Here is a 14,945-nt window from a genome sequence, read left to right as displayed (position 1 = left end):
CCTCCTCCTCCTCCTTCTTCTTCTTCTTCTTCTAAATTTTTTATGATTTACTTATTTACTATGGATACAGTGTTTTGCCTGCATGTACGCCTGCATCCCAGAAGACAGTACCAGATTCCATTACAGATGGTTGTGAGCTACCGTGTGGTTGCTGGGAACTGAACTCAGGACCTCTGAAGAGCAGCCAGTGCTCTTAACCGCTAAGCCATCTCTCCAGCCCCGAGTGGCTCCTTCTATTCCAGAATAACGAAGAGTATGCCAGCCTCGTGCCAGCCTCGTGCCAGCCTCTCCTCCTTCCCACCATGTTACATTTTCCTCTACTCCACCCAGCATACCCCACACAATTGTTTTTAAAAGATCTATTGTTTTACTTTAATTGTGTGTATATGTTGGAAAGGGGACTGAGCCTTTGAGTACAGGTACCCATGGATGCCAGAGGTGTCAGCCTCCTTGCAGCTGGGATTAAGGGCAGTTGTGAGCTGCTCATTGTGGGTTCTGGGAGTGGAACTGAGGGCCTCTGCAAAAGCAGCAAGTGCTCTTAACTGCTGAGCTGCCTCTCCAGCCCTGAGTTCAAGGCCAGCCTGGTCTACAGAGTGAGTTCCAGGACAGCCAGGGCTACACAGAGAAACCCTGTCTCGAAAAACAAAACAAAACAAACAAACAAAAACCAATTATGCTATCAGTAACTCACCTTAACTAGGGGATCCAAAAGTCCATTCTTGATCAGGCTCCTTCGGCTCTATCCTGTCCTTCCACCACAAGTAAGTTCCTTCCAACCAAAACAAGTAATTAAAACCTTCGAACTTCATTTCCTCCCCCCCTTTTTAAAGTCTGTTTAGATTTTGTCATCCTCTGATCCTGGAACAGGGGAAGGGAGTGGCTGGAGTTTTGGGTTGGCTCAGCACATTGTGTCACCTTTTAGTGAAAAAGGGGGTCAAAACCAGAACACCCAAAGATGAGGAGTCACACAGAGTACAGGTTCTTCACGGCGAGAGCTCAGACTTTCTGAAGAAACCATGCCTGCATCTATCAAAGGTTCTGCAGTTCTATTTGAACTTCATTTGAACTTCAATGCTGTGGAGATGTGGACCACTGTAGATGGAGAGCCCAAATCATTTTGGGTTATTTTTACTCATTAGCAGCCGTTTACATTGGGTGTGGCGTTGCATGGCACCCTGGAGGTCGCAGCAGAGGCATGTCTGTGAGTTCAAAGTCAGCCAAGCCTAAGTAGTAAGACACTGTCTCAAAAGAATGCATTTTTTAAAAAATGTTTTTAAGATTTATTTCTAGTGCTTTGCCTGTCTGTGTGTCTGTACACCATAAACATGCCTGGTGCCCTCCAAGATCAGAAGAGGGGACTGGAGTTGCTGGAATTGAAATTACAGATAACCATACAGATAACTGTCCTAAGAGTGCTGCATATGGAACCAGGATCCTCTGGAAGAGTGGTGAGTACTCTTAACTGCTGAACCCTTTCTCTAGCACCTACCCCCAACTAACTGTTAAACTTAGTCGATGCCTAGATTCTATCAACCCAAGAGCTATAAAGATCATAACATCTGAAACCCAAAGAAGAGGTTTCCCTGAATGAAAAGAAGAAATAAAAAGAAAGAACATGACTGCTCCTAGGTATGGTAGAGAAGAAAATTTTCTGTAGATGAAAAGGCATAGCCAGAGACAGGCACATCTGAGAGAATCCAGAGTGGCCATGACCAGACTGTGCTGAGCCGTGTGAGGAGAGCGGGAGTGGAAGGCAGAGTGGACAGAGGAGAACCAGATGCAGCAGCCAGGAGGCCAAAGGTAAAAAAGAGGGCAGGTAACCAAAAGATCTACATTATATATGGAAAAGCAGCCCAGCCTCTGGGCCAGAGAGTTCAGGGTAGAGGGCTGAGTATGCCAGCCATACACTACCAGAGCAGGTAGGGACTGGGGGATACAGGGAGAACCTGGAGGCCAGGTCCGCTTTGATATGTTGAATAGGCACCTCAGTTGCTTGCCCCAGATTAAAACTTAACATTCCCTACTCTCCTGGTGCAACCTTCCTTCCTGATGTACCCACCAATATTTTGGGGAAGCATATTGATTTATGAGTTTCTTTTGTTCTGTGACTATAAAACTGCACCTCTCCCTTGATGGAACATGACATTCATGGTCACATGAATCTATGTTCCCAGGTTGTGATCATTCCTATTTGGCTCAGAATAGGTCACCGATTGTTTCTTTTGTCCCTCCTGTAAAATATAAATCATTATGGTTCGTTTTTAGTATGGAGAGTGTGCTTAGAGAGCTCATGAAAGAGTCACGGATAAGCAAGAGGCAGGAGGCCCCTCCGTGCCCTGGAAGCAGGAAGCCAGTGCTTAATCGTCTCAGAATTTTGAGAATTAGAAAGTTGTAGGGAGTCAGCTAACTATCCACTATCAAAAACAAATGTCCTTAGCTGGACAGTGGTGATACATGCATTTAATCCCAGCACTTGGGAGGCAGTGCCAGCCAAATCTGTGAGTTCGAAGCCAGCCTGGTCTACTACACAGAGAAACCCAGTCTCAAAAAGAAAGGAGGGGGGGGTTCTTTCCTGAATTAATAGGATGTGGATTTGGGAAGGGGGCTTGTGGGATGTAAAACCATGCCAGGAGGTTTGGTAAAGTAGAGCAGGTTGAGACCAGAACATAGTGGGCACACACCTGAGGCTTAGGTGACTCCTAGCTCCCTGCCAGACTCCTGACTTAGAACACGTGCCTGTGATCATGTAGGCTCAAGACAGAGTTCTCCATGCTAATGAGGTACCTAGAAGCCCTGAGGGCTTATCCAGTAAGCTTCCTTTCGCAGACATTCCTCCCTCCAGAAGATATGACTCTCAGGCCCACCCTGAAAAGGGGATATGGTTTTATGCATTTACTTTCCACCATGACAATAAACTGTTTAGAACCATAAGCTGTTTCTTTTCATCGAGATCTTGCTGTGGGGAGCCATGAAGAAGGCTGTCACCTACAGAGCCACTGCCTAACCTCCTATAGAAGGCCTCTCTGTGCTCTCAGCCACACTGTTCCCAGCCCAAGTCCCCTGAACCCCACCCTGGACTCTGTTCTCTGCTCCTAGGTGTCCGAGAGCCTAAAAATCCCACGGCCCCACCTTGTCACAGGCCCAAGGACCCTCAAGCCAGTTCCGGCTTTCCCATGTCTCAGACTTCGGTTTCCCACCCCCAAAGCAGTGTCTCAGCACTTCCCTATAGCCCCAGCACTCATCCTAGCAGCAGTGTGGGGCAAGCACAGTCAAACTCCCTGCATCCTGCCTCCCCAAGTGGTGATGCCCTGTGGTGGAGCGGTTGTGGGCCTACAATCCTACAGGGGCTATGCTTGAACTCAAAGATAGTACCCTCTCTAGTGTGACAGCCTATGGCAAAGGGACAGCAAGAATTTCTTACAAGCAAGAACTTTATTTACTTGGCTTGGTGTTTATGGGTGTTTATACCAGCTTGTAAGACTGTGCACCGAAGTACACACCTTTTGCTGAGGCCAGAAGAGGGCTTCAGATTGCTTATGAGCCATCATGTGGTGGGTTCTTGCCATGCCCACTCATCTACTCTAGTAAAGTCTGTGTGTCAGGCATGAAGGCCTGATCATGGACCTGAGGCGTGCAGCTTCAAAGGGAGCTACCCTAGCCTCCTGGGTATTCATTTCTTGGCATGTCCTAACTCAGATGTGTTCCAGACTGGTCTCTGCAAAAGTCTGTGGAAAGTTTTGTGTGCTTTCTTTGTTCAGGCATATAGGTGCCCTAAGAAATGATTCGTAAATAGCTAAAACTGAGATTAAACATTGTTTCCTGGCCTCCACAGTGTTTCAATGATCCTAATTGATTTTCTAGCTGTTATTAGCTTGGAATTTTTACAAGAAGCTACCTTATCAGACAGGGTGTCCCCAGAGTTAGCAATAGAGGTCAGGCATTATTGCTATCTGTAAATATAGTTAGAACTCTAAGAACAGTACCACACAAGGCCGAATTGCTTTACAAACTAGAGAGTAGTTGAAAAGCTTCCTGAACTAATGTTTGTGTTACAAGCCAAATCATTCCCAGGAGCTGCTAGAATGGGACCTCCTGGTGCTTACCTGCTTCAGACCAAGAGAATTTGCTTAGGGCTGCCAAGATAGCCCAGCTGGGAAGAGCACTACTGCTCTTCTTACACCTGGCTGTTTGATCTTACTGACTTTGATGTGACCACTACCTGCCTACATGATCCCTGACATTCGTCCTTTTCTGTATACTATATAAGCCTGATTTTTACTTTGTGCAAAGACACTCAGATTCAGCACTTCTCTGTGTCATTTCTGTTTGTCACTCACCTAATTCTTTGCCCACCAGGCCAGAACTCGAATTACCCCACAGAACAAGAAGTCCCGGCAGCAATCCAGTCTGTGGCAGGTTCTGGGAACGGAACCCAAGTCTTGAAAAGCTCTTACCCGCTGAGCCATCTCTCCTGCCTTCAGAAATTTTAAAAACTACTGTGTTTAGCCAAATCAGCGCACCAGCCTTTTTTGCCTTGTTTCTATGTTAGCACTGCTCTCGGCAGGTCAGCCTGCTTAAAACTGCTTTTCACTGGCCAATCCCTTAAACTTTTCCCATGCACCTAGCAGGAACAAGCTGGAAGAGCCCTGGGAATCATTTAGAAAACAGATTCCCCGGGCTGGAGAAATGACTAAAACTTTAAAAGCAATTTATTGGGGGAGCTCAGGTACTGAATGGAATGGGGGACACCTTGATGTTTCAGGCTACTGCAGGGGAGAAGCCTGAATGGGAGAGCTACATCTGACAGTTCCATCTGCTCCTGTGCTATGCCCAGTCCACTGTCCTACCAGGCATCAGTGCTCCCCTGGGACGGTAGAGAGGAGCTCCCTGCCCACCCATTCCATTTCCTCTTTCTCTGACACTCACCTCCATCGTGGGAATCAATGCAGGTCTATGTCTGGAGTTATTATTTTTCTGATGATCTTTTTGCATGTCAGATACCAAAGGTGTTATTTCGTTTTGAGTTTGGGAGATAAAGTCCACTATATAGATAGCTCAGTCTAACTAAAAATTCTCCGCCTTCCCGTCTTTGCCTGTAGAGTGCTAGAATAAGAGGCAGGCGCTGCTGTGCCCAGCTGCCTGTAGATTATTTTTGCTTTTTTTTTTTTTTTCATATATTAAGGGGTCTTGGCTATCTTTTCACTTTCCTCTCCCAGTCAAGGTGTCTGAGGATGCTCAGCGCACGGCCACTGTTCTTCTTTCCACTATGAACATTGAAGACTTCCTTGAACTCTTTTAACCTTATGGTGACTTTCATAAGAATGAGGGGAAATTTTTGTTGTTCAGGTGTGGGGAGGAGATTTTTTTTTTAATGTATCTATTTATTGTGAGCAGGCATGAATGTGCTAAGTGAGTGAGGTCAAACTCACTGGGAGTCAGTCCACTGCCTCCGCTGTATGGCTTCCAGATGAGGTCGGGCAGCAAACACCTGGCCTTCTTGACCTCCTCCCCCAGCACCCCCAGGTTTTTTTGTTTCTTGGTAACCTCCCCCAGGTTGATTTGTTTAGGAGGTGAGGAAGTGTTCTGTTTTTCTATGTGGCTCTGGCCGCAGGGAACTCACTCTGTGCACCAGACTGGCCTCAGACTTAGAGATGTTCCTGCCTCTGCTTCCCAAGTGCTGGGATGAAAGGTCTGATCACCACAGCCTGGCTCCTACCTACGCTAGACTTTTTGAAACAAGGGTCATATAACCCAAGCTAGCCTCAAGCTTGCTACATGGCTAAGAATGACCTTTGAACTCCTGATCCTCACACTTCCACCCCCTAAGCTCTGAGACTACAACAACGTACCACTGTACCTAGCTGAGTAAATGAAAGTGAGGGCATGGCCACTCTGAGTATGGCTGAGAAGAAGGATTCCATTGTAGATATGAGAGTATAGTCAGCAGCTCTGCAAGATTCCAGACTGAACTGACAGGGGGCGTCATGACAAAGGGGTAGGGGTGGGGAGCGGGGGAGGGTATGAGAAGGGAGGAAGCAAGCAAACCAAGAGAATATCCAAGGACCAAGAGAGCACCCGGCCTCTGCAAATTTATATAGGAAGGAGAAGCTGGGAGAAGGGGAGCGAAGGCCCTGGGCAAGAGAGAAATAGGGACTGGATGAGATGTGCTGGGAGGAGCCACAGCCACTGAGCGAGCGTTGTCTCTGACTTCTTTCTTTCTTTCTCTCTTTCTTTCTTTCTTTTTTTCTTTCTTTCTGCCATTGCATTATTCACTTTATTCATTTTTTTTTAACAAAAGTTTATTACAATGTACAACAGGCTCCAGGATAATACTTCATTCTAGCTATTATTAAGGTGATAAAGATGTTATAGCAGGGAATCCAGACGTTTAAATAGGAATGGATGAGGAGGGTCACCATCACCTCAAATGAGAGGAACAGCTTACTTTTTGCCATATTTCTTAATTCCACCTGTGGCCAAGGGGTCCTTCCCCACGGCCTTAGCTTTTAGCTCCTCGAGTTTCTTCTGTTTCCTCCTTTTGTTTCTGCTTGAATGCTTCGTCTTCCTCGTCCATCTCCTTGGCCCGCTCTTGGGCTGTTTCAGGGGCTTCTTTTTGCCACCTTCCTGGCCCGACATGGCGCCTCCAGCCCCTTCACCAGACCCTGATCCTATGCCCTGTCTCTGGTTTCTTTGAGACCTGATATTAAGTGTGAGTTTTAAATTCTGCTTCCTTTATTTTGATCTATGTTGCCCTTTGTACGTTTTGTTTGTTTTGGATTTTTGAGACAGATTTCTCTGTATGGCCTTGGCCTTGGTTTCTAAAACCTGGTGTAGGGTAACCCAGACTGGCCTTGAATTCCTGCAACTCTTGCTTCTACCTCAGCTGCAGATTAGACCGCCACACCCATTTCCATCACCAACGAGTTTGATGTTTCTGTGCACTCTGGTTTATCTGGGAAATGGATTGGATCACACCCTCTGGAATTCCCTCTTTAATACACTGCTGCCCAGAATGGGTTGATAAAATAAGGAAACAGGAGCTGGGCAGCTTTGCATGTCAATCAAATTCTGGGAATATTCATCTCCCCTGGACCACTTGGCTTTTATCTTTCCTACTCCATAGCCATCAGAGGATACAAGGTGACTGACTCTCTGGGTGCCTGCTATTGTTGATATAAAAGCAACTGTCTGCTGCCCACAGATATACTGAGGATTGAACAAACTAACCCTCGTACTGTACTTAGTAAACTCCCAGTGCCAGCTAGTCTGGAATTTTGGAGGCAGGATCTTGAGACAGTTGCAGTTCCCACCTTCCCAGTCTTGGTGGGACAGGTGTGTGTGTGCATTGCTTGGTTTGTTTTCAGGTTGGCTTTGGGTTTTGAGACAGGTTCTCAAGCAGCCCAGGCTGGTCAGAATTCATTGTATATCTGAAGATGATCTTGAATCCCTCTTCTTCCTAAATGCTGGGATTAGAAGCTTGGGGCAACACATCTGCTCACGTGGTGCTGAAGGCTGAACCCTGGGCTTTCTGCATGCTAGGGGCAAGCTCTCTCCTTACTCTCTGAACCACAGTCCCAGTCCCTCGGGGGGCATTATTATTTTGGCTGGCCTGGATCTCGCCATTGGACCCATTGAGGCCTCGACCTCATGCCACTCCTCCTCTGCCTTCTGAGTTCTGGGATTACAAACATGGGCCACCATCAGGTTATTTTAATCCCTTTTTATTTTTTTTCTAGTCCCAAGTAAAACTTGTCTTTCTCTGAAGATGCTCAACCAAAAACAGAGATGCAACTAAGCATGGGGGGCAGAGGTGGCTAATGCATACACTAAAGCCTAAGTAATACTTTTTAAACCAGGAAGTAGAGTTAATCACTAATATTTAGTAAGCCGCATAGGTTATAAACTTAATGCTTTCTTTTTAGATAAACCCAAAACCTCGACCTGGGCTAACTCATATCAGTTTTTTACGGATAGAGTGAAACACACGTGGACTAAGAAACCACACTAAGCTTGCCAAAAGAGCAGTAGACAAGCAGGGGTAGCCTGACTCCACCCAAGCGAGGTGAGGTAGGATAGCCTCACTCCCTTGGCCAGCGCTGTGAATGGCTCCGCCCAAATGAGGTGAGCAAATGAGGAGGCGCAATGTTGCCCACCACACACAACTCACTGAAATGGCTCGGAAACTTGACTCGCTATTATCAAAGATGCAAAACAGCGGCTACTCTAACTGAAACTGAGAGGTGCCTCCTGCACCGCGAAGGACCGAGACTCGGTCCCCAGGTCACCGCAGACAAAACCTTCCGGGTCTGGTGCACAGGAAGCCGCTCGCCTCGCCCCGCCCCGGCCGGCTTCCACCGGGTGCAAGAGACCGTCCGGTGGGGTCGCTGCAGCGATGGGGACGGCCACAGGCGCCGGCTACTTCCAGAGGGGCAGCTTGTTCTGGTTCACAGTCATCACCGTCTCCTTCGGCTACTACACGGTAACGCCCGCGAGCCGCAGGCAAGCGCCGCGCAAGCGCACTGGCTAGCCAGGGCTAAGCCTAGGGAACCGGCTTGCCCGGCTCTCCCAGCGTGGACAGGGCCCGGAAGCGATTGTGGCCCTGCGACTCAGTGTTTAGGTCTCTCGAGATGGTGGTGGCGAAGTCGGAGGCCCGTAGGGACCCCACTGCATACTTCCGTGTAGCCAGACCCTGGCCTTTGCTGATCACCTCCCTGGGGCTGGGCTACTTCGCGGTAGGCGTAGGGATTGCTGGGGAGTGCTGGCAGCTCTTTGAGCAAAGGGTGTGGGGGAGATGAGTGGACAATTCTGCGCACTCGCTGGGCGGTTGCCTGGGTTACTGATGTACACGGAAGTTCGCTGTGTTCTGAGGGATTTCTAGTTGATGGTGTTACTGTCCTGGCGTCCTGTTCCATGGTCATTGAGGTTTAACCAAGTTTTATCCTTTTGGGAAGAGAGAAGTGAAATTAGTACATTGCAGTAGACCTAGCAACTCAGTATAAGATTCAAAGCAGAGTGCCGAATAAGTTTGAATTGCTTGCAAAATTGGGATAAACCTAATGGATGGGTAGAGTTTACATTGGTAAGAAGGAAGGAAAAGAATATAACTGGACATAGGTGCAGAAGAAGACGGGTGCACAGAAGAAGGGTAGCTCTTCCCCATCCGAGGAAGATTTTGTTTAAAGAATAATGGGAAAGATTCTGGGAAATACATTGGGCTCAACTGGTATAAGTATGAAGAAATGCTGTTGAGATATTCCAGGAGACCCTGGGATTGTCATGTCCACAGTGTTATTGGGGGCAAAGGTCATCACCCCTAACCTAATTTCACCATAGGCAGAGAGGCATGAATTGAGAATTTTCAGAAGCTACAAGACAGACAGAGAAGATGGTAATCCAGCTACAGAAATCTTGCGCAAACAAGCAGTTGCACTCGAAACTTCAGAAAGCTGCTTTCACTTGCTTTCCACGCCTATGCTGAAGACATCCCTAGTTTTAGGGGTGTAAAAAGTGAAAGAGAGGTGGTTCTAAATCAAATAGGAGATTGGCTCAAGCTGTAATTTCTGCAGTCTAACCAAGGCACATAAATTCTTTAAAAAATAGTTAATAACTTCAACAAAATAGCGTTTTTGCTGATATCCATTAAGAAAAACAGTCACCCCATACACTGACTCTGGCAAGTGTACTTCCTCTGCTTAAGAATCACAATCAAACCGGGCAGTGGTGGCACACGCCTTTAATCCCAGCACTTGGGAGGCAGAGGCAGGCAGATTTCTGAGTTTGAGGCCAGCCTGGTTTACAGAGTGAGTTCCAGGACAGCCAGGGCTACTCAGAGAAACCCTGTCTCAAACCAAAAAACCAAAAAACCAAAAACAAAACAAAACAAAAAAGAATCACAATTAAGCTGTTTTGAGAATGTGAAAGTTGGGGAATGGAGGACTGGATGATTGTTGAGTTTCCTTGGTGTGGAGTTTTTGTACAATCTATTGTTTCACAGCTGCTTTCAAAAATAACCATTTGCTGAAAATGCTCTCTGTGCCTTTGGTTCCCTTGCAGTGGGCTGTATTCTGGCCTCGGAGTATCCCGTATCAGAGCCTTGGGCCCCTGGGTTCCTTCACAAAGTACTTGGTGGACCACTATCACACCCACCTAAGGAATGGGTAAGGGCAGACACAGCAGCTCCAGGTTCTTGGTACCAGGAAGGCCTGCAGTTCCTTTAGATAGCTGACAGTGATGCTAGTGTGCCATCAGGTGCCTTTTTAAAGTTTCTGTGTTAGAAATGATTAGCAAATAACTATCACCTCAAACTGAAAAAAAGAAAAACTTTTTTTTTTCCCTTTTCTGGTTTCAGGTATTGGCTTGCTTGGCTAATTCACATAGGAGAGTCCTTGTATGCCTTGGTATTATGCAAGTAAGTCTTTGTAATAGGAACTTAGCACTTTCATCTTGGTGACAGATGTAAGTCACGAGTAGCCATGTCTAAATAATTCACACACTTTCAGGCTGAGAGCATGCTCCATTGCAGCCTGAATCCCTATACCTAATACTGAGCCTGGAACAGACGTAATCAGTAAATGTTTGATGAGTGAATGCAGTTTCTTGTGTTGCTAGTTAATGATTCAGTTATTTAGCTGGGATACTTTTTGCTGTGTTTCAAAAATTCTGTCTTAACTACCTGGAACCAGGAGCCTGTCTTCTAGTCTGCAAAAGAACTGAGTTACTCCTCTAGGCTGGTGATTTTTCAATCCAATTTCAAAACAGAATCACATGAGGCTCTGTTTCAAAACTATGCCTGTTTTCCAGACCCAGAGATTGTGATCTGATAGGCCCTGCTTCAGATACGGGTATATGTTCTTTCTTAAAGCTCCTCAAACAGTTCTGTAGGTCAATGTAAATTAAAAGCCCCCAAAAGTGTTCCTTATAGATTGTACCTCAGAATTATACATAAAACTAAAAGTAGAATACAATTATCCCCTGGAACCAACATTAAAATTCTATTGTTTATATTTGCTGTCTTTTAGGCGTAAAGGAATCACAGATGGCCAGGCTCGGCTCCTCTGGTTCCTACAGACTTTTCTGTTTGGAATAGCCTCTCTCTCCATCCTGCTTGCTTACAGACCAAAGCGCCAAAAACGCAATTAAAGGAGAGAGCGGGTTTCCTCTCCACTTCTTCAAGCCCTCCTTTCAATGGGTCCTGGGTTCCATGATGACCTCTCTGTCTTCTAGGCAGTATCTATCTTAGAAACCTGCCTGAGACTTTCTAGTTACTATTATTTGGGTGCTCTGACCAACCTTGGATAGATCTTTCTTGTTTAAGAAAGAAATAAGAAAGACCCTGTCCTTCCAGCTCTGCTGACCTCCTGCCTGGAGAAGGACTCAGGCTCCTTTCCTGAGGTCCTCAGCTGAGCCATTTTCCTGCCTTTTGGCTGAGACACACAAACTAGATTTGTTTGTGGGTCCACCTTTGCTCTCTGTGGTGATTTGAATATGCTTGGCCCATGGGAAGTGGCACTAATAAGAGGTGTGGCCTTGTTAGAAGAAATGTGTCACTGTGGAGGCCAGACTTTGAGATCGCATATATTTGCTCAAGTCTGGCCAGTGTGAAACAGTCTCCTTCTGCTGCCTTCAGATGAAGATGTAGAACTCTCAGCGTCTTCTCCAGCACCATGTCTGCCTGGACGCTGCCATGCTTCCCACCATGATGATAATGGACTGAGCCTCTGAAACTAAAAACCAGCTCCAATTAAATGTTCCTCTTTGTAAGAGTTGTCTTGGTCATGATGTCTCTTTACAACAATGAAATTCCTAGTTAAGACACTCCCTGCTCTGACTAGTGCCCTCTCCCCTCCTCCCCACTGATATCTTAGCTTCTACCCCAAACCTTTTTCTGGTTCTGGACCAAGATAAAGTAAAACTTCCACATGACATCAGTTCCATATGCATCTGAGTTCTTTTGGTTTCTCCTGAATGTGCTATTGGTATTGGGGGTGGGGTAAGTTTGTTTATTAATTGGAATTACTGTTAGGTTTTTTCTTCTTTTACCTTCCTCTCTCTGTAGTGTATCCTTGATATCCATAATGCTGATAAAGCCTCAAAGGTGAAACTACACCGGATGGTGTACTCGGAGAAGTCCAATTTCCCTCCTTAGCCCTCTCAGCTCATTCCTGCCCCCATGCCCATAGTTAAGGGGGAGGTTAAAATGTGTGTAACAGAGAGTGCCTAAGGAGATGGAAAAGAAACCACCTTTTATAGACAAAACTGGACAGAGACACTGTCATAAAATACCCTTGGTGGTGGTGTGGGTGTCCCTCCCCAGGAGAATACAGAATCCCATACACAGTGTTTTCTGTAGAGACAGCTGGTCAAAGTACTGAAATAAATGACTGTGGAGTGCCTGTCTTTGATCAGAACATCTATATGACCTCTCCAAAGCTGGGGGAAAACTAAGGCAGAGGGGACAGAGAGAATGAAAGAGCCATGGATGTGAGGGCAATCTGATTTTGACATCTGTCACCCCATTGATTGCCAGGGTTTATTCAGCTTTCTATTTCAACACTATCGATTTCATCACCTCTAACCTTCTGGAATAATAGAATACTCTCTTGTATAAGTTGCCTCCATCATAGTGCCTCTTCATAGCAATAGAAAAGAAACGAAGACCATCAGTTTCAGTCAAAGGTGCATGAGTAGCTATGCTCCCCTGCTAGAACCTCTAAACAAGCCATCAAGAATGGAACATCCAGATGATGAAGAGGAGCATTGTGCAGCAGTGTTCCCAGGACATGTGACCTTGCATCCATGATTTCATTGCAGCTGTACTGATCTACATAAGATTGGACCCAAGTGTCCCAACTCCCCATCTCAATGGGAAGCTAATGAATGTGCTAGAGGGAGTAGCATGTTCTTTAGTGATGTGCCCACTGATAATGTCTGTATTGAAGTAAATATACCCCATTGATGCTCCATAATTTGAGACACCATAATAATATTCTCTGGGTCTCCCACCTACCCACCCTTGCAAAGACATGGGAATAAGAGATTGCTTAGGCCGGGCGGTGGTGGTGCACGCCTTTAATCCCAGCACTTGGGAGGCAGAGGCAGGCAGATTTCTGAGTTCGAGGCCAGCCTGGTCTACAGAGTAAGTTCCAGGACAGCCAGGACTATACAGAGAAACCCTGTCTCAAAAAACCAAAAACCAAAAACAACAACAAAAAAAAGATTGCTTAGAAGACAGTTTTCAGTGAGAGAAGGGAGAAGCCTAATAGAAGGTTGAGTTCAATAAAAAGTCCATTATGTACATGTGTGAAATTGTCAAATATTTTAATATTTTTGCTAATTCTCTGAGAATGTCATACATTGGATCTTGAACACATCTACTCCCTCTCCCCCATGTCTATCCATAACCACCACCTTCACCCTCCCATTCCTCCCCACCCAATTTTGAGCTTTCTTCTTCTCCAACTCCCACCAAACCTTTTGTGCAGCGTGGCTTGTCTCTCCCTGACATGTGGTCTACCCTCTAGGGGTCATACCAGTTAAAGAAGCTGCCTCTCCCACAGCTATCTAAGACCACTATCTCCTCAACTGGTGGTGGGGTTGTGTGCTGGGTTCTGTCTGGCTTGAGCTTGTACAGGTAATGTGCATGCTGTCACAGCCGCTTGAGTTCATATGTGGAGATGCCCTTCTGCATCCAGAGAATACTGTCTCCTTGTTTTCCAATACCTTAAGCTCTGACAATCTCATCCACTCCTCTTCTAGAAGATCCCTGAGCCCGGGGAAGGTGTGTGTGTGTGTGTGTGTGTGTGTGTGTGTGTGTGTGTGTGTGTAAGAGATGAATATTCAGTTTAGAGATGAACACTCCAAACTCTTACTCTTTGTTGACCATTTGAGGGGTCTCAATGAATATTTTTAGATTGTTTTGTTTAAGACAGGGTTTCTCTGTGTAGCCCTGGCTGTCCTAGAACTTACGCTGTAGACCAGCTGGCCTCAAACTCAGAGATCCTCCTTCCTCTACTCCCTAGTATTGTGTTTATAAAAAGATAAAGAGAAAGGGGGATATGTTCTATGGAGGTGTAGTCAGGTATGGAGGAAGAGGGTGCCTCTGTGGGCCCATGCTAAGGCATACCTTCTCCCCGAGGGACCAGCCACATGAAGGTATAGTGTAGAATAGAGTTTATTCAGGGCATGAGGAGGGGCAGGCGCTAAAAGGGTAGTAGAGGCGGAGAGAGAGTAGAGAAGCAGAGGAGTAGAGGCTGGCTATGAGCATGTGGAGAGGGAAGGGGGAGGGGAATGGGGAGAGATGGGGTTGGGGAGTGGGGGGAAGCAGAGAAAGAGCAAGAGAAGAGCAAGAGAAGAAGGAGTGGGGCAAGCAGCCCCTTTTACAGTGGGTCAGGCCTACCTGGCTGTTGCCAGGTAACTGTGGGGCATAGCTTAGACAGAATGCTAATGCCTAGAGCTGGGGTTAAAGGCATGTGCCACCACTGCCTGGCTCTGACAATATTTTAAAAGAACCATATCTTCAAGAACTTTCTGCTTGAGGCAGAGGAAGGCGGATTACTGGGTTCTAGGCCAGCCTGGTCTACAGAGTGAGTTCCAGGACAGCCAAGGCTACACAGAGAAACCCTGTCTCAAAAAAAAAAAAAAAAAGAACTTTCTGCTTAAACTCCTGAGAGTCCAATACTGTTTCATTGAGCTGGGATCATTTATGCCAAGACTGTTATAATTTATTTCCTTTCCTTTTGATGCTACTGGGAATAAGATAAGCCAATCAAAAGGAGGCAGAGTCTCCCACTCCCAAAAAAAAACGGGAAGACAGCTATGCATGAATCTGTACTTCCCAAGGAAAAGGCTACACATAGCAACCCTCTGAAAGTCAGAGATTCACAGGACTCCTTTCTATTTCATTCAGTTTTCAGGCTAGCATACAATGTAGTGCACCTCATACTTAC

At 46.2% G+C, this 14,945-nt stretch overlaps 1 protein-coding gene and 1 pseudogene across 2 annotated transcripts; one reads left to right on the top strand and one right to left on the bottom strand.

Moving 5' to 3' along the window:
* Nucleotides 1–6,441: 6,441 nt before the first annotated feature.
* On the bottom strand, nucleotides 6,442–7,375 carry LOC116085049 (annotated as a pseudogene).
* Nucleotides 7,376–8,104: 729 nt separating this feature from the next.
* Nucleotides 8,105–12,391, top strand: Tmem254 (transmembrane protein 254). Of its 2 annotated transcripts, none has more exons than XM_031362290.1 (4): nucleotides 8,105–8,479; nucleotides 10,054–10,157; nucleotides 10,349–10,408; nucleotides 11,019–12,391. In XM_031362290.1, exons 1-4 carry the CDS (start codon nucleotides 8,393–8,395, stop codon nucleotides 11,137–11,139), a joined length of 372 nt encoding a protein of 123 aa, XP_031218150.1. In that variant the 5' UTR covers nucleotides 8,105–8,392; the 3' UTR covers nucleotides 11,140–12,391. The 2 variants fall into 2 exon arrangements, with proteins under 2 accessions (XP_031218150.1, XP_031218149.1); XM_031362289.1 differs by lacking the exon at nucleotides 8,105–8,479 and adding an exon at nucleotides 8,507–8,732.
* The last annotated feature ends 2,554 nt before the right edge of the window (nucleotides 12,392–14,945 follow it).

Source organism: Mastomys coucha, unplaced genomic scaffold (genome assembly GCF_008632895.1).
Source record: "Mastomys coucha isolate ucsf_1 unplaced genomic scaffold, UCSF_Mcou_1 pScaffold9, whole genome shotgun sequence".
NCBI lineage: Eukaryota > Metazoa > Chordata > Mammalia > Rodentia > Muridae > Mastomys > Mastomys coucha.
The sequence above is the reverse complement of the archived record's forward strand: the minus strand, read 5'-3'. Positions and strand labels throughout refer to the sequence as shown.

Bases quoted from the DNA above. Each gene is read 5' to 3' on its own strand.
- Tmem254 (XM_031362289.1), top strand. From the start codon at position 8,628: ATGGTGGTGGCGAAGTCGGAGGCCCGTAGGGACCCCACTGCATACTTC. The intron at 8,733-10,053 runs GTAGGCGTAGGG...GTTCCCTTGCAG, and splicing joins TGGGGCTGGGCTACTTCGCG to TGGGCTGTATTCTGGCCTCG. The intron at 10,409-11,018 runs GTAAGTCTTTGT...GCTGTCTTTTAG, and splicing joins TATGCCTTGGTATTATGCAA to GCGTAAAGGAATCACAGATG.